Genomic DNA, 27468 nt, shown 5'->3' on the forward strand with positions numbered 1-27468 from the left:
TCTCTCCCCTCCCTCTGCACCCCCCAAAACCCTGACTCCTAACCTCAGTGTAATTGGTAAGCCAGGTGTTAATTTTGGAATAGACAGGAAATGGAAAATTAGCTCTTTTGATCTTAAGGGAATTGTTATTACTTTGAATTTTGTTCGTTAGTTCCCAGACAAAATATCCTTAAATTTTAGCATCTAAAACAGTGTTTATCAGAAGAGAGAAAGAAGTATACTCTGTACTTGTCCAAACCTCTAATGGAAGGAATATTAAAATATATAAAATAAGTTTGTGTATTTGTCTTGGTGTATATATATATATATATATATTACTGTGGCTGTGATAGCTTTTTGAATGTTCAGAAGTTATTCTCCTTTGCAAAAAAAAAAAATATATATATATATGAGATGTTTGTGACTGCCTTAAGGACAATTTGTTTAACAGTAGGAGTAATTGCAGAGAAAATGGAAAGAGTGACTAGAGGTATTTACTCAGATGTTAGTGTAGGTGTGGGGGCTGAAAACTCAGTGTGGGAACAGTGGGCTGCTTTTCTTGGTATCTCAGTCTATTTGATGACCATCAAATTTCCCAGCTCGCTGGTTTTGTTTTTTCTGGATGGCATGTTTGATTATTTATCAGAAGGGGAAGGGAGTAGCTGAAGCAAATAAACATGTGACCAAGTTCTGTTTTGTTTTCCACTCAGAAAGCCATGCCCTTTAACAGATATACAGAAAATAATAAATGCATTGTTTTATGATAAGAGGAAATTATATGTGTCCTTTTTTCTTTTGAAGGCAATTGAGTTAACCCTTAAGGCTCAGGAGCATTTTTTACCTTCTGAGAATTTGCCAGGCTTTCCCTGAGAGAATCAGCATATGGTTTTATGGGGTAGGATTTACTAGGATTCATTTGTTAGTGGTTAGGCTTTTTCTAGATACTTTGCTGAGCTATGCCTGCCTCAATGGCGCTACTTTATGGGGGTGTGTGTCTGAAATAGCAGCACCATTGGACAAGTCAGTAACTCTTACAGTTTTGTTGAAGGCTTATTCTGATTTTAGATCTAATGCCTGTGGCCAGGGTATGGCATAATTTATTAGAGGACCAGTATTTTGTTCCTCTTTTTACAGGTGCTGTAATGCAGTGAGTCTACTTATGCATCTGTGTCCCTCAAAAAAAATACCTCATCTTTAACATTCTGTCATCTGTCTCACAATTCAGGTTGTCATTATCTCAGGCCAGCTCTTCCAGAGGCCAGGGGAAAGGCTCAAATCTGTGAAATCTAAGTTTAAAAGAAGTAAACCAAAATATATGCTTTTAAAAAAATTCTCAGGCGGCATTTGCACGGCTGAGTGTGGACATTCCTTCTTGTTACACAGGCAGTCTCCACTCTGTGTGCACACACTGGCACATTGCTTTGAAAACCAGAACATGGTTTTCTATAGGAGCTTTTTTTACTTATACACATCTTGAAAAAAAAAAAAACAAAAACAAACTGATGTGCACAATCCCAGCACAGTGCTGGGTCCAGTCACATCAAGCCCCATAAATCACAGCTGAAAATCTGTTTCGTTGCCTATATTATTCTGGAATGTAAGTTGAAACTATGCACACACAGAAGGGATTCCCTCTCCGTTGACTATATAAGGGAATGGTAGAACAGAGGTTCAGACACAGTGCGGCCCCCACCCATGTGGCCCTGCATGTATGTCACTGAGGGGCGGCCTTACCCTTGAGAGGACCGTGATGGAAACAGCAGCTTTTCTGCCTCCACTGTTGTGGTCTTGGGCGACTCTAAAAAGGCAGTTGGGTCGGCTAATCCTACAGTATGTAGAGCCCTTTGTCTGCAGAAATCAAAGTGCCTGACTAACATTAACTCATTAATGCTCAGAACACCCTAAGGACATAGGTAGGCTGCAAAGATTATCCCATTTTTGAGGTGGGGAAAAAGTCTTGTTGTTAAAATCATTTCTAGTTTCCGGGTGTGTCTGTATTTAATGCTCAGGCTAGACCTGGAAGGAGTATGACCAGGAGATCATGAGAAGAGTTTTTCCTGTGACATAGTTAGCTCTGACCACAGGCAGTCTCATGAGAAAGTGTTTTACCCTGAAGAAGCTGGACTGGAAAATGTAGCTAGTGTGTGATGCTGGTGCTGGTGGGAGGGAGGAGATGGTAAAGACTAATCATGCTTAATGTTAATCTCTTTAGCGGCAACATTTTCTAAAGATACAGCATGGGCTGAAAGTTCTGATTTTTGTTCTGTTTCACTTTAACCCAATATATTCTTTGTAAAGGAAGAGACACAGCAAAGTAAGACAGAAGTCGCAGCATAGCTGCATGCTTTGGGGCAAAGTAACTGAAACGTTCTCTTGACCCTAGATGTTACTCTGATTCTTCAATTCTGGAGGCCATGGGCCTCCTCCTTTCTGTGGTCACTAAGCTTAGTGTAAAAATTAATCAGGGACCTTTTGCTTTTCTGAGTTTTTTTTTTTGTTTGTTTGTTTGTTTGTTTGTTTTGTTAAAAGCTTTTCCAGAAGACAGTAGAGTAAAGTGGTGGTTTTGGACTGGTTTTCTTTTTTTTTGAACCTGAATATAGAAATTAGATTTGAAAAAAATTTTTCTACTCAAAACATGCTTTTGATTTCAAAAAACAATTTTCAAAAGACCATGAATAATGATTTCCCCAAATGCTGACAGTGTGTCATGGTTAGGTAATGATATCACACTTGATTTTTTTTCTTTTTCTAATTTATCTATGTATTTTTCATGTGTTCTGCCATGACCTTATTACTTTTGTAATCAATAATCATTTATAAAGCACTTTTAAAAATCACTTGTTACAGAATGGGTATTGAGCTTCAGACAATACACTTTACATGTATTAACCGTGACATAGGTATTGTTATTTCCTTCCATTCTTGCTGATGAAGAAACTAAGGCACAGAAAGGTGAAGTAACTCATTCAAGGTCACACCGCTAGCAAATGGTGGGGCTGGGCTTCAAATCCAGGCACAGTGACTGGTGGGCACTTAACCAAGTACATATGCTGCGTCTGTAGAAATTCATGAATGTCTTTTAAAGCAAACTTCTATTTCTCTGGAATTTCTGTGTTTCTCTCAAGGTCAGTAATCCTTCCCCCCCCCCCCCCCAACACACACACCCAAGGAATCCTTAACTTCTTGAAGACTGGAGACTCAGGTTCCACCGTATAGTACATTTTGGTTACTGGAAGTTCCAAAGATCATTATCGCTCTCTGAGTATAACTCTGTGAGCACAACTGTGCATCAGATGAGCACAGTTTTGTTTTTAATCGCCCATTAAAGTAAGTGTTTCTAATTCCTTGACTAAACCAATCAAATCTGTGTGTTCCTTTTGCTGTAATCTAAATCCACCATAGGATCTAATCTTTCCAAAATTCACTACAAAGTTACCTTTGTGTGTGGTTTAGATTTACTGAATATATTCTAAATGTGTCAATTTTTTTTTTAATCTGCCATGTCAGGTGAGTAGTGCTGCTTCCCTGTGAATGGAACAATTCTCAATCCTTGGATCTGTGGATCAGCAACTGTTTTGTTTATACTAAGGTGCTAAAGTACAGCAAAGTGACTCTATCCAGGCCTTGTGACCTTGGCCACATTACACGAACTGTCTGTTTATGTGAAGCAGTTGAGAAGCAATCTAGATACACAGTTGTCATTCAGCGTTAGTGGTCATTTTCCTCATCAGCAGCAGCATCCTATCAGTATCATCATCCCTTCTAGCTCACTAATTGGCCTCTTAGGCAGACATTCCTGCATTTGGGAATTGGCAAGGTATCAAGAGAGGGTTTGGTGAGGAGCATAAAGAGTCATATTTGCTCGAATACCTTTGGCAGTGGAAGGAGCCAGGACTATCAGCTGCAAATGGTCTGTGGGATTGCAGGTAAATCACATAACCCCGGCCTGCCTTTTACAATGAAAGCTGACTGCCTTAGATTCCTCTGGGCTTAACAGAGAATGCTGCAATTTTTCTTAGTGTTCCCGCGAAGGAGATGACCAGTAGTTTGAGATCACTGGGAAAAAAAGAATCTTTGCTTTCCACTGACAAAATGTATTATTTCTCATATGCATGGGGCAATATATTGTGCCTTACAGAAATAGTTTCCATTTACTAAATGACTTACATGTAGCAGATTCTGTGCTAAGGACTTGACGTGCATATCTCACATAATCTTTACAATTTAACCTCTCTGGCCCTGTGTTTCCTTATCTGTTAACTGAACGTAATAATGCTTCAAAGAATCATGATAATTCAATGAGATAATGAATCTGCTGTGTTTAGTACTTGTCTAGCAATAAACACTAAAAATAAAAATTGTAACTTTTTAATTATCTTTCTAATCCTCGATGACCAGAACACTTTTTAATAATGCAGTTACCATCCTCACCACTACCACAAACAAAAAAGAAAAAGAAAAAAAATGTAATTATAACAGATTTTGTGAGGGCTAGAAATCCTACTGGACCCGAAAGCTGAGCCAAGTGAGTCAGGAAAGGTAAATCTAACGTAGATGAAGGTGGAGAGTTAGATACAGGTGTCCAGATGAACAAACTGGACTTTGGTGAAATTGCAAAAAAATAGAAAAATATGTACTCTCTTAGCTCTGCCTTTCCGTTATTTGCCATCATGAAAAGTTCCTTTTGAAATAAATCTCACCTTTACTCAGCTTAAGCATGGAATGGAGGGAAGAGGGGACTTGTCCAGGTTGGAACTTAAAGGAGGGCTGGGAATCAAGGGATGATGGTGACATCGGTATTTCAAGAGAAGATGGATGAACTCAGATAGCCAGAGAGGTGAAAACACCGTGTGAGAGAGAACAGAGATAGCTAGGTTTGTGGATTCCTTCCTGTCTGCCTGGCGGGGTTTGCTAGCACACAGTGAAAACACAGGATGCTGCCACAGGGAGTCAGATGCAGTGCTGGTCTCTTGGGTCTGGGGATGTCAGAGAACACTGCTGCTTGGAAGAACTGGATTGTGAACAGAGTTTTTATGGAAAGGTAGAATTTAGATGGAGAAGATACTTGGATGCCTCCTAAATGTTGTCAGAGAACAGGCAGATTTGCAGATACGGTCCTGGCCCACAGAGTCCTGAGAATGGAATGATTTGGCTGAGAAAAGCAAGTCTTTTGTGTGGGTAAAAGAAGAGAGATTAAAGTTAGAAGATGTGACACCATGAAAAGTGTTTTCCCTTCATTCTGGAGGCAAAAGGACCCATAGTCATTCATGCATTTTTGGCTCTGTAGGGCTGCATAGCTACTTGCAAAGATTACCCGGTCATTGTTGGGTCTAATCAGTGACCTTGGTACAATGTTGAGTATCAAGTTCTCACTACACAATATTTGTTTGTTTTGTTTTTCCATCCTAGTGACTTGCTAGATTTCGTGACCTTGGGCAAAACACTGAACTTCACAATCTCTGTCTGTATTGAATCAGGAATTATAAAACTCCCCCCCCCCTTAGAGATGCAGGGAGCAAGAGATGAAATAATTAATGTAGAGTAATTAGCTAGCACAGTGCCTGGCACGCGGTAAGCAACTCCACATGTGGTTTTCATTTTTTATTTATTTATGTATTTTTTGAGACAGAGTGTTACTATGTCACACTCAGTAGAGTGCTGTGGCATCACAGCTCACAGCAACCTCAAGCTCTTGGACATACGCGATTCTCTTGCCTTAGCCTCCCACGTAGCTGGGACTACAGGTGCCCGCCACAACACCTGGCTGTTTTTGTTTTTGTTTTTGTTTTTTCCGTGGCCGTTGTTATTTAGCAGGCCCAGGCTGGGTTCGAACCTGCCAGCCCAGATGTATGTAGCTGGTGCCTTATCCACTGAGCTACAGGCGCCGAGCCTATGCGTGGTTTTTAATTTAGGATCTTTCACGCAAGGAGGTTATTATGCTACATTTGTCCCAGTGTTTCTTTTCTTTTCTTTCTTTTTAATTAAATCATAGCTGCGTACATTAGTATGATCATGGGGCACCATACGCTTGGTTCATAGACCGTTTGACACATTTTCATCACACTAGTTAACATAGCCTTCCTGGCATTTTCTTAGTTATTTTGCTAAGACCTTTACATTCCACATTTACTAAGATTTACATATACCCTTGTAAAATGCACCACAGGTGTAATCCCATTAATCCCCCTCCCTCCACCTACTTCCCCTCTCCCTCCCCTCCCTTTCCCCCTTCTCCCTATTCTTAGGTTGTAACTGGGTTATAGCTTTCATGTGAAGGTCCTAGATTAGTTTCATAATAAGGGTGAGTACATTGGGTACTTTTTCTTCCATTCTTGACACACTTTACTAAGAAGAATATGTTCCAGCTCCATCCATGTAAACATGAAAGAGGTAAGGTTTCCATCTGTCTTTAAGGCTGCATAGTATTCCATGGTGTACATATACCACAATTTATTGATCCCCAGTGTTTCTATATGCTCCTTATTTCTTAAATTTTTACTCAGGTATAATCTTTTGCTATTTGCAGTAAACTGCTTTAAGAAGTGTAAATTATTAAAGAATATTATGATTCCACCCTCCCCACCCCCCACCCCCACCCCCATCTAATATTTGGCCAAGGGTGAGTTGATTGACTTTTTGGATTTTTATTTTTGTTTGAGCCTTTTCTGTCTTCCCATTTCTTTTGTATTCTATCTCTGCTGGAATGTTGCCTCAAAGTCATTTTCACTCTTTGCATCTTTGCCTAAAATTCAGGCAAGAGAACGAAGGTACTTTGGGAAGCAAAACATTTATAGGTGCGAATTGCTTCTTAGGGCATCCTGAGTCTGAGTATGTGTGACTTATATTACAAGAATAAAAGGAATACAACATCATATTTGTTTGAATGGGAATAGGTTCAGTGTTACTAGTAAAATCATGGAAAAGCCTCCATTATTTTTAGCATAATTCTAGGCAGATCTTCCACAAGCTTCAAAATTAGCAAGTCTCATTCCAAGGCACAAAAAAGTGTGAATCTGAATTATTCATAATGAGAGTTGCCGGGCTGCACCCTCATAAAAGGCAATAGCAGAAAACAGTGGGTTAATACAATGAGTTAATAGAACCCTTTGATTTATTTCTCCTCATGTCTGAGCCCCATTTTTTTAACCCTCAGGGACACAGAGAAGGACTGGGGTGGACTTATTTATTTTTAAACATAATCTAGTCTTAACCAAGGGGAAACGAGAGTTTGATGCACTATCCAACTTAACATTTTAGACATTTTCTGATAAACTTCACTCTGTTTTACTTCACTGCAATGCTAATGTTGCTTACAATCATAGCATCCCAGGCTGTGATCTTGTCAACTCTCCTGAGCTAAACAGGCTCAGGCTTGGGCAGTGCTTGAATGGAATTCCTCCAAAGACAACTCAGGTGCTGGAGACTCAGTGGTGGTGATTCAGAGTCTGGCACTGGCTCCAGAAAGGAGCAGCCAGCCAGTGCTTCAACAAGGTGGTTATAGGGCCCTGTGTTAATAGAAGTAGGAGTATGATGGTTTTGTTTTGTTTTTTTTCCTCTCTCCCTCTTCTAAGGGACTTCAAACAGACTTCCTGACTGTTTATAGCCATTAAACTTACTTTACCTGGTTTTGCAAGAGGATCACAGATCCGCCCCCCCCCCTTTTTTGTCTCATGAAAATTTTTATCTCTTACCTTCTTGGGTGGGAAGTGTCTTCTAAGTACCTTTTAAATAAAAGTGGCTACTCATAATTGCAAGTGAATACAGGGTTTGCTGAACCCCTTCCGTTTCCTAGGTGTCCTTGGGAGGCAGGGCATGTAGCAGTGCCTAGACCAGAAGGTCTAGGGCCTTCCGGTATCTCTGGGTCACTTCTCAATATCGTCACTGCCTGGGATGGCCTTTTAGCCCATAGCTTTAACACTGGCACATCATGATGTGATGTATGAACTCTGTTGCACAATTCTGTTCTCCCCCATCCCACTTATTCAACAAAATAAAAGAAAAAGCAAATATTGCTTTTTATGGTTTTTTTTTTTTTTTACTTTTTTTTGAGACAGAGTCTCACTTTGTCACCTTTGGTAGAGTGCCGTGGTGTCACAGCTCACAGCAGCTTCAAACCTTTGGGCTTAAGCAATTCTCTTGCCTCAACCTCCCAACTAGCTGGGACTTCAGGTACCCACTACAACGCCCAGCTATGTTTTGGTTGTTGCTGCATTTGTCATTGTTGTTTATCTGGCCTGGGCCAGGTTCAAACCCAGCAGCCTCAGTGTATGTGGCTGGCGCTGTAATCACTGTGCCATAGGTGCTGAGCCTATGTGGTTTTTTTTGTTTGTTTCTTTGTTTTTGAGACAGAGTCTCACTCTGTTTCCTTGGTAGAGTGCCATGACATCACAGCTCACAGCAATTTCAAACTCTCCAGCTTAAATGATTCTCTTGTCCCAGCCTCCCAAGTAGCTGGAGCTATAGGCGCCCACCACTACACGTGGCTAGTTTTTCCCTTGTGAGTAGAGATGGGTCTCGCTTTACTCAGGCTGATCTCGAGCTCTTGAGCTCAAGCAATCCACCTGCCTCGGGCTCCTAGAGCACTAGAATTACAGGTGTGAACCCCTGCATCTGGCCAAAAGCAAACACTGTCTTTCCTTTCCTAAGAATAGATACTCTAACAAATAAACTGCTGACCTTAAACAAAGAAAACATAACTCCCGGGCTAACTATGTATGCTCCTATTTTTCTGGTATGGGTTAAATTCTAAAGTAAAAAAGAACAAGGAACATATATAATAGGTATCATTGCAGTGATAACCCTCCCGCATGCATTACCAGAACCAGTCCTTGGCCTTCTAGGAACGGGGTGGCACAGCAGGTGAGCTGCGGGCAGGTGACGCTTCGTCTGTATTTGCAGCTGCTCCCCACACTGACATCACCACCTGAACGCCACCTCCACACCATTCAATTCTCATAGGAGCATGAACAGCACACGTGAGGGATCTAGATTGTTCTCTCCCTAAGAGAAGGCAAGGCCTGATAATCTGAGGTGGAGATGAAATGTGCTTAAATTTCATCCCCTGTCCCAGTCTCTGGACAAATTATCTTCCATGAAATTGGTCCCTGGTGCCAGAAAGGTCGAAGGACCCACTGCTTAAAGAATATAAAATCATGTCTGAGTGTATCTGTGAAATTTAGTGTTGGAAATAAATACAGAAAAGAAATGCAGGCTGGTGTGGGATGTGTGATCCGTGTACTGGAGGGAACACTTTGCTGTGGCCTTATCTCTGCTCCATCCCCACACACAGGGATGGCACCACCCATGACCCCCATGATGTGTCTCCTTCTGCAGTTAGGACAGTGATGACAGCAGAGAACTTTGACTTTCTTATTTCCTGTCCTTTCTGAACTTAACACACAAGGTTAGCATGGTTTAAGAGTGGAGTTTGCTCCAGTTTTTCTCCATGCCTATTTTGATACTGTCTCATAAACCTGCAAAGACTGTGGAACCTTTTAAGAAATCTCCACAAAATGCCCTACCTACATATGAAGTGTTATTGAAAGCTTGGTAAGCCTAGGATCCTTTGTCTAGCTGTCAGAACTCTGAGGATGCATGATGCCACCTAGAATCTTTCCCTTCTGGGTCACTGATTCAAATCCAGTATCCCAACGGATGTCAGGCTGTGCTGTCAGCTGTGCCTGCTTCTTTCTGGGGCTTTGAGTCAAGTGAATTTACTACCAATGACTGTTCAGAGTCCACCCCCTCAGTTGCAGTCTCATAGAGTAGATAGACCAAGCAGTGACATGTACAAAGAGGTGGTTCCAGGCTCTCTGATGAATGGTTTTTACCCCTGTTGTTTTTTACTTATGGCACCAGGAACAGACTTGATGGTCTGTTGTAGTGATTTCTTTCCTTGTGTATCTAGTATTTACATGGCCATTAGAATTAGAATCTCTCCGTGGGCATGTAGTCACTTACATCATTAGAGTCTCTTACCTTCCCATTGTCTTGTGATAACCAAGGGCTCCATTTGTAAAATATCATGATTTTTTAAAAAAATTCAGTTTGGAGAACCAGCTCCTTGGGAATGCTTGTTGATTCTGTAGCCACTGTCATTTATTTTTCTTTCTTTCTTTCTATTTATTATTTATTTTTTGAGACAGGGTCTCACTTTGTTGTCCCTGATAGAGTGCCGTGGCGTTACAGCTCACAGCAATCTCAAACTCTTGGGCTCAAGCGATTCTCTTACCTCAGCCTCCCGAGTAGCTGGAACCAGCTGTTTTTAGAGATGGGGGTCTCACTCTTTCTCAGGTTGGTCTCAGACTCGAACGCAAGCTCAGGCAATCCCCCCACCTCAGCCTCTCAGAGTGCTAAGATTACAGATAGGTGTGAGCCACTGTGCTTGGCCTCTTTCTTTTTCTTTTTTTTTTTTTTTAAAGTGACTCAAAAGACTTCTTTGTATGCTGCACTAGAATGATTGTTATGCTTAAAGCAAAGGGGTGATGCACTTTCCCTTCATATTCAGTCCTGTGTCTTAGAACAGAGTGATTGTCAGATTGTGTTAAGTGATGAGGGCTTGTGTTAAAATGGTAGTTGGTTCCTGGGTTGAACCAAGATACCAAATTAGCTTAGGAGGAAAAGGCTCTCCAGAGGAACTTAAGAGTATGAAGAACATGAGGATTAAGAGAGAACATGACTTCTCCTCACCTTCCCATGCTCTATATGTGTGTGTATTTTACTAGCTTTTCCTCCCACCCCCATATGCACAGTGACTGTTGATTAGTCCATGAAATTATCTGAGAAACAGTTTGATCTTGAGGGGTGGGGATAGTGTAGGAAAGAAATTAGAGGAAGGATGAGTGACTCAGACCAGCCTTTAAAGCTAGAAATGGGACAGTTTCTCAGGGCAGACAGGCCAGTGAGGCACATGCTGTCTTTACTCGGGGGTGCTCACGGTCTCGCACTGATGGAGCTGCCATCAGTTACTTCTAAGAAGAAACAAAGATGCCAAGTTTGCAACAAGTTTTACAAAGTTCCAGATAGAGGAATACATAAATGTTTTTCCTGAAAACTCAATATTAAATTTCAACTGTAAGAACAGCTAATTAATAATGTTCTTCTTAGCTAAACTCTAAAATTATTTGGGGAAGTGATTGAAAGATATTATTTGCATAATGTAAAATTCAGCCCAGTGGAATCTTTAGGGGATCTCAGAACACAGATAACAATCTAAGACAGGTGGTGGCAAACTTTTCCTATAAAGAGTCAGATAGGAAATATGTCAGGTTTAAGGGCGGCGCCTGTGGCTCAGTGAGTAGGGCGCCGGCCCCATATGCCAAGGGTGGCGGGTTCGGACCCAGCCCCAGCCACACTGCAACAGAAAAATAGCTGGGCGTTGTGGCGGGCGCCTGTAGTCCCAGCTGCTCGGGAGGCTGAGGCAAGAGAATCGGGTAAGCCCAGGAGTTAGAGGTTGCTATGAGCCGTGTGACGCCACGGCACTACCCGAGGGCCGTACGGTGAGACTCTGTCTCTACAAAAAAAAAAAACAAAAAACAAAGGAAATATGTCAGGTTTCAAGGGCCCCTCAGTCTCTGTGTAAAGTATTAACTCTTGTTCTGTAGCACAAAAGCAGATATAGACTGTATAGAAGTCACTGACTTGCCTGTGTTCCAATAAAACTTTATTGGTGGGTATCAAAATGTGCATTCTGTGTAATTTTCACATGCCACACCATTCTTATTTGCTGGGCTGATATATGACAGATGATATAAAATAGGTGATAGACCCCTGACCAAGAACTTTCCAATTAGTCCTTATTTTTTCAAATCCTCCACGTGTTAGTGCCTATCTCAGACCTTGTCACAAAGTGTGTTATGCAAAACATCTTCATAAAGTTTTAAAAATATTTTTTATACTTCTACCAGCTTGCTTTATGTGTGTGTACACGCATATCCAAATCATATTTTATATAAACTTGATGATGTTTCTTAAAATACGGTAGACATGTTTTTGAGCATCAGCTACCTTCATAAACATGCTAAACATAGGATTACCTAGCCCCTAAAATGCACGCACCTGCTATGAACTTGAAATGTAAATAGCTGAAGAGTTGTAAACACGCTTATGTAAAACATAATTTGTAAATAACAGATGGCACTTATTTACTAAGCATGTGAAGGTACTGATGAGAACGAAGCTATCTTGAACCAATAGAATGGAAAGTGTGTCAAAGATGCCCATGTTCCCAGTTAGCATAAAACATGGTCTACAAAACTGGCAACCGGGCACCAATCTTGCTGACTGTCTCTCAAGTGCTCAGAGGCGGCAGTGGACTGTGGTATATGGCAATTCCAACCCCTCGTACAGATCAGGACATCTCTGGGAGACAGGCCAATCTGTAGACAAAGGTAGGGCTTTCCTGGGGTAGCTTACAGAGGAAAATAAATGTGAGTGCATGCAACTGGTCTCTGAGTGTCTGGTTATATCGTTCACCTCTGCTCTGTGACATCCTCAAACTGTGTCTTTACTGTAACTCAAGCCTAGCACTAAAATACAGCCCCATGTTATTCAGTGCCAGACAATTGTCACATCTGTTATGAAGCAAGTGTTGACTCAGCCCAGCCCAGGAACCACCACCAAAAGTAAAAGGTCTCCAGAGATGGAATCGAACCTTTAATGTTATTTGCATTAGCCATTGATCTGGGACTTGAGTCAGACTTGATCCTTGGCTCTTAAAAGAGAAATTCTTCATTTCTTCGTATCCTTTCCCTCTCTGTCTTTCTACTGTTTCCTCGTTCTTTCCCCTCCTCCTCTCCATCTCCCGCTGTCAAACATACACAAACACATGATCTACACACCTCTTTATTAGATCCAAAGGATCTAATTTCATCTTCAAACGGTGTATCCTAGGAGACCTTTCTCTAATTGTGATTGAGATAGTGATATGAAAATAAGAAGAGTCCATTCTCACTCCTCAGTTGTATTGAAATAAAGATAATCTCTAAGGTTTAGGCAGCAGAGTCTGAGATGAGGACTTTAATCTGGTTTTGATGCACTTAACAGGCAAAAATGGCTGTCAAAGTCATCGTGTCTGGGAAGCACAGTCAACGTTAGTCTCTGGTGCAGTTTCCAATGGGGGATCTCATCAGTCATTCCAGATTTTCCACTGATCAACAATGAACATGATAATAAGCATTTTCGACTTTCTACAAATGGGAGATATCACAGATGCATATTTTAATGCCCAAGTATATGATCTTATTCACTAAGGATTTATTGTCTCTTTTGCCTGTGATAATTTAAAATGTAGATGATTGTGATTTATAGATCATGGAAATTAGAAAACAAAAACAAAACAGCCTTTAGGGGTTGATTTCAAAGCATGGTAAGAAGTTATACTCAATTAGGTTTTAAAATGCTTGCTAAGACCTACAGCGATTTTAAAATTAATTTTAATTTTATTTGGGGGTAGGTAATACTTTCTCCAACTTTGTAGCATACCCATGATTAGACCAAGGAGCTATTGTGGGGTAATAACAACAGTTCTTCTCAAAATGAAGCATTCTGTCCTGGTGTTGTCTGTCTTTCCCAAATACATGAAGTTATGTATATTCATCTGGGGCTGAAATTTGGGAGCTCATTTGCACATCTTTATCTTGTGGTTTTCTCCACTCAGTAGGTGACTAAAATTTCCCTTGGGTTCATAGACGTTTCTAAACCTTTTCCCCCTGTGCTTCTGTCTTTGATTATTGTCTTTCATGGGGCTCTGTATGAAATGACGTGAAGTAGCTGAGGTTTGTTATGTGATTATGTTAAGTTCATGCACTCTGTGCTGAGTCTGAAAAGGATGTTATACGTGTAAATGACTCCCCCCCCACCCGCTTTCAAACCAGCAAAATAAGTCCGAGGATTCCAGTAGCTAATTTTGAAATGTATAATCATTGTACAGAGCCAGTAGACATTGGGTGAAAACTTAGGCTTGAGTTCGCTTTCTTTTGCGTCTGTACATTTATGAGAACAGGCTCTTATAAGAATAGTTATGTGTATTTGTGATTGTTTTTTCTTGAAGACACTTAATATCTTGGCTGAAGTGAGTTGACTTCTGGGACTCGGTTATTTAAAAATTGAAGATATGTTTCTCCCAGTATTTGGTGAAGTTAACTTGGAGTCTCCATTACTTAGCTTTTTGAGGCTCGTTCTGTTTTAGTGTTAACCTATATAACCTTTCCCCTCTTGCCCATCATCTTTCTTGCAGGCCCTCTGTGTGCCTTTCCAGAGAGCAGCCAGACTCTTCTTGGCTGATCAGTCTATTACTCTGGGAACTCTGACGGTAGCACTTAAAATATATAACAGTTCCCTTTCCTACATTAAAAAGCCGTAAAACCTTCATGTGAAATAGCTAAGGGAACATATATAGTAGGAGGAGAGGCTTTTGCTCCTTGCAGGCACCTTGCAGAGGGGACTATTTTTCTTATATGATATAAATGAAATCTTCACTCTGCCCACTTTCACACCTACGCATGTACTGAGCGTCTCCAAGGAGACGAGGAAACCCAGAGTCCAGCGATGGTGGCTCCTCCGCTGAGACGGCAGGCTGGAGTCGCAGGCAACCCTCCAGGCGTCTTGGCTTCCAGACGCCCTCTCAGACAGCCTCTTTTCTCAAGACTCTTCCAGGCAGGCTTTCTCGAACATGTCTCTCCCTTCACAGATGAAATAGCCTGAGCATAGCATCTCAAGGGCTGGTCGTGGTGAGTTCAGTGGGCAGAAGGCCTCCCTGGGACGAGAGGGCTGCTGTAGGGAGGTGGGATGGAAGGGTTCCACTTGTCCCAGACTGTTCCTCTGCCGTCTGTTTATCTGGGCTTCTGTTTCTTTGCCTTCCATTGTGTCTACTAAACACAAAGGCACCACTCAACCTTAGAAAGCGTCTTAAACATGTCGTCTGTTACAACCATGTAGTTATGAGCCCAGTTCAGTGAGCTTGTCCTTCAGGAGAAGTACGACTGTGTCAGAGTCTACTTTTTTAGGTGTCTGTCCTGAGCTGCAGTCCTCCGGATCATTGTGTTTTCCTTGAGTTCAATGCACAGGAACCCCCAGGCCCTCATATCTTTCCCCCATTCTGTCATTGTCACTATGAATTTTCTCACAAATATAGGCATTATTTTCTTCAATAAATAGTGTTTCTCTGTAAGGAACATACTACCATCCTAAGTCCATTATGCTGATTCTTTAAGACTATAGTACCCATAGTATCTTTCCTTTTTTTTCTTTAATTAGAAGAGTGATGGACACAGCCCCCACAGTGTCAGAGTATCAGGTCCTTTTGATGATTTGACCACATCTGTGATCTTTGTGTACCTATTTTTCTATGCACAAATAATCTAGTTACTGAATAGAAATTATTATTGACATAATCCCAAAGAAATACCATTTTGTCTCTAAACTCAAAGTACATCATTTAACGATCATTCTTAACATCCCTTCCATGTGTACATTCTTGATTCTCAGCTGAATGGACCCAAGAAACTTCACTTCCATGTGATTATTTTTTTTAACTCAGTATCTACAAATGTCAGTGATCTCTTGTTGATCCTGCTGCCCTCTTTGGAAAGGTGTGTGTAGCTATTCCTGTTCTTAAATCTTTGACAGTGATGTCCTCATAAGGGTTTATTGATGACACTGTTTTCTCTTATTCACGTTAACTTAAGCAATAAGTCATTGCTTATTTATTTATGTTATTATTATTATTATTTTTTTTTTTTAGACAGAATCGTACTCTGTTATCCCAGGCTAGAGTGCTATGACATCATAGCTCACAGCAACCTCAGACTCCTGAGTTCATGTGATCCTCCTGCATTAGCCTTCAGGGTAGCTGAGACCACAGGCTCCCACCGCAATGCCCAGCTACTTTTTCTATTTTTAGTAGAGATGGGGTCTCACTCTTGCTCAGGCTGGCTCAAACTCCTGAGTTCAGACAATCCACCTGCCTTGGCCTCCCAGGGTGCTAGGATTATATTGCACCTAGACTAATTTTTTTTTTCAATAGATAAGATTTCACTCTATCAACTAGTCTTGAGTTCAGTGGAATGATCATAGCTCATTACAACCTTGAATTCTTAGGTTCAAGCAATCCTCCCTCCTCAGCCTCCCAACTAGCTGAGACTACAGTTGTGCACCACCACACCCAGCTAATTATTTTTATTTTTTGTAGAGACAAAGTCTCATTGTGTTGCCCAGGCTAGTCTTGAACTGAAGTGATCCTCCTGCCTTGGCCTCCCAAAGTGCTGAGATTATAGGTTTGGGCCTGCTTGAACTTTGATTCCTCAGTCACTATGTTCAACTTTTTGAAGAATTCTCCTGTTTTCTTTTTTGTTTTACCTTTTTTTTTACCCTCATACTCTGCAGGTAAAGTAAAAATGCACCTTCATTGCATTTTTAAAAGGAAAAATGGTCCTTGTCCCAGGGAGGCCTTCTGCCTACCTAATTTTTTAAAGGAAAAACCATCCATATTATAAGCTAGAGGGAGCGTTTGTAGTAAGCATAACTAGTTTTGTTCACAGGTGCACAGTGTCCCCTTTGAGATGACCAGAGGTCAGATTTGCCATTTTTCTCTTATCAGTTCCATCAGGGTCATCCTCTGTGTGTCTCATCTGTTTTGATCTTCTTCCCAAATAACCTAATCCATGTGTTGAACTTGAGTTCCCAAGTTCCCCCAAGAATATGCGGAGGGCGGCAGTGTCCTGTGTTGTCTCCCTGGTTCTGTTTTTTGCCTGGGTTCCTCCTGGTCTCTCTATCATTCTTCCTCAAAGTTTCAATCATCCATGCTCCCAAATTTTAGATCCGATTTTTGGTAGGGATCAAGTGTCTGCTCAGCTAAATTGCTGTGCCTGGGAACTGTGGATGAAATTAGCCAAATCAAAGGCAATGCAAACGACTGGGGGAAAGCTTTTTGTTCGCTGTTTCATTTGCCTGGTAACAGGGAGATCAGGACCCAGTCCCAAAGTGTACTTCCCGAATCCTTTTACTAAGGGTCTCCTGAACCTGTGAGTAACGCAGATGGTTTCTTCTGTCTTCCTTTCCAGGCTCTGCAGGTGGCAAGACAGCTGCTTCTTCAGCAGCAACAGCAGCAGCAAGTTACTGGGTTGAAGTCTCCCAAGAGGAATGACAAACAACCAGCTCTTCAGGTAGCAATTCTTCTTTTTCTTTTTTAATGACATTATAGCCTTTGGAATAGCCGATGAGCAACTTAGGAGCGGAATATGTTGAAAACTGCAAATCCTGTAAGATGTTCTGCAGAAGGTGGTATTTTTACTTTACTTGAAGAGTATGACATTTGGGGGGGAAATGAGTTTTGACCCATAGTTACATTATTCAGTATAATAGGAAGGTGAGGAGATGGAGGTGTTGGACTAAGAGGCGAGGTAGGTTACCAGTGAGAAAAAGTTCACAATGCTCAGAATTGTCCTCCTATTCTTTCATGTTGGGCCCAGAAATAAACACACTTCAGTGACTAGTTATCAGTAGGGGTGATATTGCACACACCCCTGCCCCCAGGAGACAATGAGCAATGTCTGGAGACATTTTTGGGTGTCACATGTAAGGGGAAAGAGGAGCTACTGACAGCTAGAAGGTACAGGCCGGGGAATGTGCCTAACCTTCTCCAGTGCACAGGGGACAAGATAGAATGATTCATCCCAAAGTGTCCACAGTGTCACCAACTATTACTGGGCCTGAGGAGGGTTTGGTACTTTTTAACAGTATACCTTGTAATGAGTATTAATATATATTCTTCACTGGGTATGTTCAGGATGTTTCTGGATTATTAATAAGAAATGGTGAAACATTTTTATGGAAACATACCCCAAAAAATATTTTTTAGCAACTACTCATTTAAGACACCTTGAAGGCAAGGAGTTTATAAAAATCTTACTTAGATTTTTGGATTGAAGTAGAAAATTGTAATAGAGATTCAGAGAAACTTGAATCAGGGTTTTCATGCTCACATCCAACATAGGGCACTTGAAGGTCCTCGATGGGGCTCAAACTACTTTCAGGGTGGGCATCCCCAGCCTGGAAGGCTAACGAAGAGTTTCTTACATCAGGAATTTGGGAACAGAATCCGTAAGTGGTAGCTGATGAATTGCATCTTGTATAACTTGGTGCCGGTTAATGTGATCCCCAGTTCAATCTAAATTCTAGCTTGTGTTAGCTTTCCACAGGTCAGGGTGAACCACTGCCAGTTCTCAAGTTATCCTGCAAAGACCAAACTGACCTTGGCCAACAAGTTCTAGTAACTTCTACATGTACTTGGGAAACTGTCCCTCTCTAGGGACATTTGAGCACTGTAGTGACAATTTAATGGAAAGGTTGAATGGCAATGTGCGTTGTTTACTAACACTTCCAAAAACAGTTATTTGGTAAACCATCACCAGTCTGTGTGCCTTTTAATGTGTGTGCATGCAGGGGACATTTTTAATGAGGCACGGTGCCATCAAGAGCCTGTGTCAGGTGCTGTAAGGAGTGCTTTGTTGTGCAGATGTCTTAAGAACAGCTCCGGAGGATGAAATATGACTGTGTTGACCTTTCAGCTGTGAGCTTATTTGTCAGGATTCAAATAAGTTGAAAGGATCAAACTGAACAGTTTCCGTAGTCAGACTGGGAATTGTGTTTCAGAGGTCAGCAGCAGAGGCCACATTGCAGATTCCATAACATAGCCAATTGTTGGTACATATTAAAGTACTGGGGCAGCTCCTGCAGACAGAGACACAATTAAAATTCTAATTTATTAATGTATACAGGGAACTAGCCCAGCCTGTCACTCAGTGATTCAAATGACTGTCCATTCTTCTTTGCCTCCCTCTTGGAGTTCTCGCAGCCTTAAAAATATTGTGAGTCCTCTTGAGTTTATCAGACCTCAAGTGCATTGGAAAAATGAAAATATATTATTGGGGGGAAAAGCTTACACATAGTAAAGCTTTGGTAAGAGATAATAAAACACACACACAATCTGTCTGATCACACTGCTCTTCAGTATTGAATATCATTTGTGATTTTTTTATAGTAGACTTATTTTCCTTCATACTAGCTTTTTTAAAACATATGGCATTTTTAGGTAACTTCTCTTCCAAGATGAACGAAGTTCCTTTGGGGCTAAATATAAGAAGTAAAGTTTCAGGGGATTTCCTTTTGAGGCCTCTTTTTCTTCTTGCCTGTTAGGAGGTTTTTAGCCACCGTGCAGGAGAGTATGATACAGAGGGAGGGCTTCGTTTTTCTTGGCAAGGACAGTGTCAAAACCAACCTAACACATTCTGCTGAGCACTTCAGTCTGTATAAAAAGTGGGGGACGAGGGTGATCTTGAACGCTGGTTTTGCTAAAGAAGATGTCTTCGAGTTTTTTTCGACCCCCTCCCCCCAAGTGGAGGAGTTGACAAGCAGAGATTTTAGACCAGCTTTTAAGAATCAGGCTGGGGAAAAGAAAAAGGGTTGGTTGAATGTGGCTGAATGTCTCCTCAGCTGCTTGGGTAGGGTTATGCAAATGCACTAAGCTTTATTAGGTTGGCTGGCCTTCCACAAACAGAGAGGAGAAATTACTATCCTAGGCCACATGGTATATTACCTCATTATAAAAATACGTATCTAAACTTGGAGATTCACGGAAGGAATAACTTTCATATTTAAATATATCTTGCCATTCCGTGTCCTCGCTGAGGCATCTCAGCCGGAGTGGCTCTGAAATGAAAGGGAAATCCTACAGCAAATCTCAACAGTGCTCATCTCTGATCTTCTTACCCTTCATAACTACACTGAGAGACCTATTTTAGCAAATTTCAGATCTTCTGCATAGAGGAAGGCTTGACAGGGAAGAAGGATTTGATCTGCTGATAGCTTGAGGAAAAAAAAAAAGAAAGAAAGAAACCCAAATCCCCAAATATACTGTGACTCATATTTTAAGCATATCTCACACTTCCCTGCTCTGTGCTTGGCAGCACTCTCTGGTTTCACAGGCTGATGATACAAACAAAAGAAAATGGAAAGTTAGAGGAGGCTATAAGTGGTTACTCGATAGAGATCATAAAATGTAGTCAAACATTACCAATTTGGACTAATTTCAGGGAGATGAGAGTAAATAAGAGAGGCAGGAGGCTTTTGGGGGCAGATACACATACAGAACCAAGTCCGAGCTGGCCACATTTTTGGCTTATGTAATTTATTAATGAAGGCATTAATTGGGTAGAGATACTGCTTCCCAAGCTCTTGAAAATTATTCTACTTAGTATCCTATCTTTTTACTTCGGACTATTAATTTGCTTTGTGAATTTTTTTATGGATGATAAAAATGAAAATTGAAATTTGCCCCCACCATCAATTCCGAATCAGAATGATATGAATTAATTAAGTGCAGTTTTGTGAAGATTTCCAAAGAAGTCCACAACGCACTGGCCATCTTGCTGGTGTTCGTAGGACACAGAACCGTCGAAGCTACAGACCTTGCCTTCAGGAGGCTTATGAGTTGTAAAAGATTTAACTGCAGAAAGAAAAATTATAGGTGAGTAAAAATAGTGGACTTCGTTCTATAAATATTTATGTACTTCTGTAGATTGCTTAAACAAGTGAAATAAATGCTTAGCAGTGCAGGTGTACTCATAACCTCAAAAATGGGTAACTTTACTGGCTGAACATTAATTTGTAAGTAGATGAGCAATTTTATTGATCAAATTTTGGATCTTTGACCACCGTTTCTGGGTAGTAATTCATTTCGGTTCTTTAAGCATTTTAGTTGTTGGCACAAGTATGTAAACTGGAAGGAAATCAAATGACACATTTTCTCCTAAGAAAGTAAAAGTACATGTGTATTCTGGCAGCATTAAAGTTAGGAAAGAAAGTAAACCTTGTGTGTTGCTTACAGTGGAAAGCTGACCACAGTTTCAGGCCATCTATAAAGAATTTGAACTTGAAGTCAGTCATCTGATAGTTTTCCCTCCTGCCTATCCTCTTCCTTCCAAGGTTATGTCATGCATAAGCACCCTTCTCAGGGGACCTTTGCACCTGAAGGGAGGATGTGAAACCCACTAGAAGGCCAGCCTTTTAGTCCACTTGGAAGCTCAGAATTATAATGAGGACTCCTGCTTTAAGTGGAGGTGATTAAAATACAAGATTCAGCAGGTGTTTTTTAGCAATTTTATTTGCAGTTATATAAAACATGCTTTAGGCAGTATTTTTGCTTTGCATTAATGCCACGTATAATCTTAGTACCTTGTATCATTTCCATGTTATTCACTGAAGAATAAATTGGTAAGAGGAAACCTTTAAAGGAAACTACAATTTTTATATCGTAGATAGTGAAATGGAATGGTTTTGAAATACTGGCCCTTAAAAATATCTCTATGCACTGAATCAGTAAGGTGGATAATTCAGGAAAGAGGGCCTAATTATTTTTATTAAATTTCTAGTATTAACATTGTCTAAAATTGGCACCCTTAGCATTTTCAGTTGATATGAAGTACTGAAATGTTGATACCTTTTAAGATGTCACTGTTATATCCATCATGTGACTTAAGAGTATCTCAGAACCCTAAAAATAAGTCTTGATACGGAACACTAAAATAGAGATGATCCTTTAGAAATGGTTATTTATTCTTTCAGATTTTTTGCCATTAAAAAAACATGATAGAAACAGTGACCTGTAGTTGGAGAATTGCACATACACACAGAATTTTGCTTCCAGTTTTAGGGGGTTCATGAACTCGAAGTTCATCTGGCTCAGGTTTATTCTCCTGCTTAAAGATTTTTTTTTTTTTTCTAAAAATGGTATGTTTTGTCCTTGCCTCCACAATTCTTACAGGAGTGATAATATAATGGGTTAGCTCATTTTTGATATTTCAACTTCAGCTATCTGTAGGGTACCCTGTGTCCCAGTCCGTCAGGAGTCAGCCTCAGTTCTTGGCTGTTGACTGGGTATGCTTATTAATAATTTTCACTCTCTAAAGTATCTCAGTTTGAGCTGGGCATGGTGGCATGTGTACCTGTAGTCCTAGCTACTCTGAAGCCTTCAGCTGAACTCAGGAGTTCAAGGCTAACCTGGGAACATAGCAAGAGTCTGTCTCTATTTAAAAAAAAAAAAAAAAAATCCCAGTTTGGATATTTAATTATTGCATTACTTACTTACATGTATCTAAGCATTAAAATGCAAGTATGATGCTGATGTTTTCTATGTGATCATGCCTTTGTCACCACATGGCAAGTCTGCTAGATGATGAATGTTTAGTCAGTGCTGAACGTGGGCCAGTCCCAGAGCTTCTCAGTACTGTCGGTACTATCCTCAGACCATGTTGTGGATGAGGAAAATTGAAACTTAGAGAGGTTAAGTGACTTGCCACAGAACATACTAATGGTGACAGCACCAGGATAGGAAGTCAGATTTCGTAGAACCACACTTAACCAGTATGCCATGGAGAAGTTAATCATTGCCCCTCTTTTGAGGTGCATTTACCCAGCACCTACTGAGTGTCATATTGTCCTTAAGTAAATTATTCTATATTCCGTCTTATAAGCAAAAATAAAAACCAAACCAACAAGAACTAATTCACTGTATCTGCATTTCAATTGCAAGGACTCAGATCTACATGATGACCCTAATCGTCCCTGTGTGTGTGAGAGAGATAGAGTGTGCAGTAAGCAATAACAGCAACGAGAAGTTATTTCTTACTCTCAAGTCTGACGTGCTTTTATGAGCATGCATGTGTTAGAACATGGACTAGCATGTTATGAGGAGGTGGAGAGGGACAGGGGAAAAAACATACTTGACTGGTCAAAAATGTGTAAATTGCTGACAAAATGACACATGTAATTAAGAGTGCTCCTACCATTTTACCTTGTGGTTTACACCTCCAGTGTTGAAAAAGAGAGTGACTCCCACCTCGCTAATTACCATTATCACTGAAATGCTAGGGTTAGAGTCATTAGTTCCATGTGCATTTAATTAGAGGAAGGCTGAAATTGGATTTAACTTATTACTTTTTCATGGATCACTTTCTTGTCATCACTTCAAATTGGATTGCAGCCCCAGGTAACTAATTATGAGAGCCACAGGATCAAGAGTGAAAAAAAGGTAATTAGGAATAACACTGTCGGACCCTTGCTGGTCATCCACTTGTGCTTGGGGGGAAAAAACCCCACAGAAGCCATATTTTGTAGTATTACAGCTGAGAGCGTGAGAGGTACGCACACTTGCTAGGCATCATGGGAGCCTGTCACCACCCAGAGTGGTTTCTATGATGTACAGCTGAGTTGAAGATGTCGAATCAACATGGTTCCACAATCAGCTCCTTAATACCTAGATTAAACTTGTAAAAGCAACAGATTGCTCGTAGGTATGAGGCATCTCAACAACTGTGTCGTCTGGGGTCCTCACATACATGATTACGACAAAGCTGTCAAGATGCCTCTGAGCCAAAGTAGAGAATATTTTAAGTACAGAGAGTTAGAATTTAATGAACATATTAATGTTCCAGGAGCATCATTCATATCTGACAGAAAGACGTGTCAGTCAGCACAACTGTAAGGGTTAGGGTTTATACATCAGGAATTTTTGTCAAAGTTTCCAGCATTCTGTAATGCTCAGGCCACTGACTTTGCTTCTGGTTTTCTACCCCCCTTCCACTCCAGATGTTGTAGATAGGTTTCCTGAGGTGGTTACTCCTTCCATTTCCATCTAAAATACTTTAAAATAAATTACATTGTTTCCATGTGCAGAGCGGAATTCAGAACTGCAAGCAATCAATTTTATTGACATCGTCTAAAAAAATGTTGATGACAGTTCGAGGATGTAAAAGAATTGGATTTTTAAAGTCCCGAATACTAAGTATGACCAAAAAAATTATTTTTCTAAAATATAGCCTCATTACTCAAATTTCTTTGAATTAGACTCTCCTAAGAAGCAATTGTTAGGAAGGGAAAAAAAGAGTTAGAAGAAGAGATTCTTCTTTGATCGGCTGTGATAGCATAATGAGAAGTCTTGTTATCAAGCCTATTGGTTGCTGTGAAGGGAGAAAAAGTCTCTTGGTTTCCCAGAGATGTGAACCACCAAGCAAAGATGGTTTGAGTTTCCTTAAGTTGTTTAAAATTGTTCTTAAAGTTCTGTTAATGTAAGCAAATAATCATGATTCAGTCTTGGGTGACTTTCAGACCTGGGTGAGCAAGTCTTGCTCATTATTCTCCAGTGCGATGGGAATATAGACCTCCATGTGCCCACCATAGTCTCCAGAGAAACTATGACAGTATTATTCCCAAAGTGATAAAATACTGTTCTTGGAATTATGAGTCTTTTTCCTGTGAACCTTCTAAGCAACATCTCAAGAACCAAATAGTAATCATCAAGTCTAAGGCAGAAAATTAAAGCTTTTTTTTTTTTTTTGGAACATCTTAAGTTGATTTAGAATTTTTGTACACAATATTTGTCTGTGGTTGAAAGGGGGCACACTGAGGTCAAGTGATGTAGTGTTTTCCATTTTTCCATACGAGCCTCACAGTGTGCGATAAAAGCAAACTCCTTTATTTTGTAAGTCTGCAGGAATTTCTGATGAAGTGCAGAGGTCACGTTCCCTGTCAATTTGAGTAGCCAGCATTTTTTAACTACTGTTTTTTCTTCCTTTTTGTGTGTCTTTTCTTTCCTGCCCCCACCATGCTATAAACCGTGGCACTTTCTGACGCATGCACAGTGAAGTCCTCCAATCTGAAACTCATTAGCACAGAGCATTGGACCCTGTCCAGTGGTTAGAAAATTTCCTGAAGCCTAGGATAACAGCATTTGGTGCAACACCATGGACCAGAAGTGACAATGGGGGTAGTTTCACTCCCCTGGCACCCTTCCCGGTCAGGAAAGTTAGTTGACCACACAGTGCAGTGAGGCAGAGCTTGTACATATGGGATGGGCTCAAAAAGTTTGATCCTTAGAGTGATACATTTCTGAAATCACAAGGTGGTATCTTTTATCCCTATCCTTATTATTTCAATTGAGTTGGAACTACTTATCAACATTAGTTACAGGCACATGAAAGCAAGCCCTTAGCGAAAGAAGGTGAAACCCAATATCCAGTAAATCTTATATTTCACTTCTGTAACTATTGGGTTTTACAGAACCTGTGCATTTAGTTCGTGCATGGGTGCATATGTTGGTTCAAACTTTACTCATTGACCCTCACTGTATTGAGATAACATAATCAAAATGCGTGCCTTGCCTTAGGATTAGAATAATTATACAATATACCATGAATCAGGTTAATTTAAGATAGGATTTCAAACAGGAAACTAAGTCCCAGAAAAATAATAGTTATAATATTAAATAGCAAACATTTAATCTAGTTCTTCCTAGGAGTCAACAACACATATACAACAAGCCTATGGGGGCAAGTTCTATTTATTATTCCCATTTTGCAGATGAGAAAAATAATAGCACAAGAAAGCTAACTTGCCTAAGGCCATACAGCTACTCAGTGGCAGAGCTGGGACTCTGGCCCACACAGCCTGGCTGAAGAATCTGTGCTTTCATCTGTTACACTCTCCTGCCCCTCATTGAGCTACCACTGGGGCCCTTGCAAACAGGGAAAGCGAAAGGAACAGAATCAGAGTTGCTGATGCTCAGTGCTCGTCACTAACCCCTAGACAACACTGTCTCCTAATTTGGACATATGTTTATGGGCATATTTGAAAAACAGTGCTTGTAATTGAAATATGCACTTTCTAAAGGGAAATGACGCTTGGGAAAGAGAAGAAAGACGGGTATTACTCAAAGCCTGCAGACAACTCTGCAAGTAATTGTCTAAAGGCAGCCGTTGAAATTGAGAAGCTGTTTGGAAAATGTACAGTTTGGGGAATTTGTGTACCGATGTAATTACGGTAGTTGTGAGCTGATGTCATGCCTAGTAACTGTTTTTGTATTGCTTGGGCCTTTGTTACTGAGCTGTGATATCATGAGCAAACTATTATAAACATAGCATGGATATAGCATGCTTGTGTAACAAAAGATCGGGAACTTTTATTAAGTTTGTTTTCCTTGTCATATTGTAAAAATTTATTATGTGTACTGTGTATATTAGAAACAGATTTGGGTAATTCTGTCTAAATGAAGTCATCCCAGCTATTTCCAGACTGTCTGTTTCTGGTTGTGAATAATTTTCATACATCAGATGGTTGTCATATTTAGTCGCTCTCAAATTTTTAAAGAGAACATATCCCATTTTGAACTTTTGGTGGACTTCAGCTGCTTTGCTGTTGGGATGGATTGTTTGAGTTTGAAATCAATGCCCAGTGAATTACAGAGACTGGATACTAGTCACTTCTAAAGAGTCTAGGGTTGCTGCCTTCTACTCATAACTTTCCCCCCACTTCATCAAAAGAACAGATTTTTAACTACTTCAGTAGTAGAATTTAAAGCGGGCAAAGAGTGCCAGCCCTTGTCCTTTCACGTTACATCCCATAGAGGAACTCTGGTAAACATTCAAGTAGGCAGAATCCAACATGTACTGGTGTTCATGGAAACGTGGATTTTAAGTGGGTAGTTCAAAAACTCTGGATGACTTGATCCTTCCCAGCCACTCTCCTCTGGTGCTTTTGCTGCCAAGAACCAGAATATTCTGCCTGCTGCTTCAACTTTATTTATTTTTTTTTTTAAACCAGCCACTTTCTTTCCTAACATCCCCCAAGTCTGGCTTTTCACTCATTATTTTCTTAAATTTTACCATCATTAAATTCAGTAGTCATGCCACCATCCTTACCTTACCCTGACTGCCCTCCTGGTAATAGGTTGCTTCAGCTTAGTTGTCCTTTTAGAAATTGCTCTCTTGTAAACTTCTTCAAATCAGTACCCCCCAGCCTCCATGCTGTTCTCTTTCTGCTTTCTAATTCCCTCCAGGAACCCAAGTTCACTCTTAACTGTAAAATAGTGAAAATATTGACCCCTTCAAGTGTGTCTGTTCTCTTTGCTGGTCCCGGTAGCTCCACACCTCTGCCCCCACCCCCGGTTTGTACTTTACTCCAGGGTCTGTCCATGGCTCTTTCTTGGCTCACCATCACGTCAATTTCAACATCTCTAATACAACAGATCCCTTTTCCCCAGGTCTTATTAGTCAGAGTCCTTTGAGTCATCATTGCCTTACAAATTTCTATTCCTCCTCTTGTCTGCCACTTTTCCTTCCGTTGGTATCTTCTGTACCTTTCTCCTTGTTTCTCCTGCTGCTACTTTATTCTGGACTCAGAGCTGTCCCTTCAGATGCCAATGAATTTCATCTCGGCAAAGACTTTATTCCGATTTTTCCCCCAATCCCCAAAGCATCTTCTTTTCTGCATGTGCATCAAACTTCCATCCTATCCTCATGTGGTCTTCCTTTTAATACACTGCTGTGCCAAACTTTGCATTGTCCACTGTTATATACTATACCAAGTCTAAATGCTGCTGCCTCCATCTAGTTTCTTAGTATTTTAGCTTTGCATTAAATTAGATGTCCTGAGAAGAAG

At 40.5% G+C, this 27468-nt stretch overlaps 1 protein-coding gene across 14 annotated transcripts in view; it reads left to right on the forward strand.

Annotated features, from left to right (window-relative positions):
• FOXP1 (forkhead box P1) overlaps nucleotides 1–27468 on the forward strand; it is a 616360-nt gene that overhangs the window by 447756 nt on the left and 141136 nt on the right. For 8 of the 14 annotated variants that reach the window (XM_053600806.1, XM_053600809.1, XM_053600807.1 and 5 more), the window contains one exon: nucleotides 17037–17141. In XM_053600806.1, coding sequence (XP_053456781.1) covers nucleotides 17037–17141 — 105 coding nt within the window. The remainder of the gene's footprint in view (nucleotides 1–17036; nucleotides 17142–27468) is intronic. The other 6 variants (XM_053600815.1, XM_053600814.1, XM_053600817.1 and 3 more) reach the window with 1 other exon arrangement.

This window comes from Nycticebus coucang, chromosome 8 (assembly GCF_027406575.1).
Source record: "Nycticebus coucang isolate mNycCou1 chromosome 8, mNycCou1.pri, whole genome shotgun sequence".
Taxonomy (NCBI): Eukaryota; Metazoa; Chordata; class Mammalia; order Primates; family Lorisidae; genus Nycticebus; species Nycticebus coucang.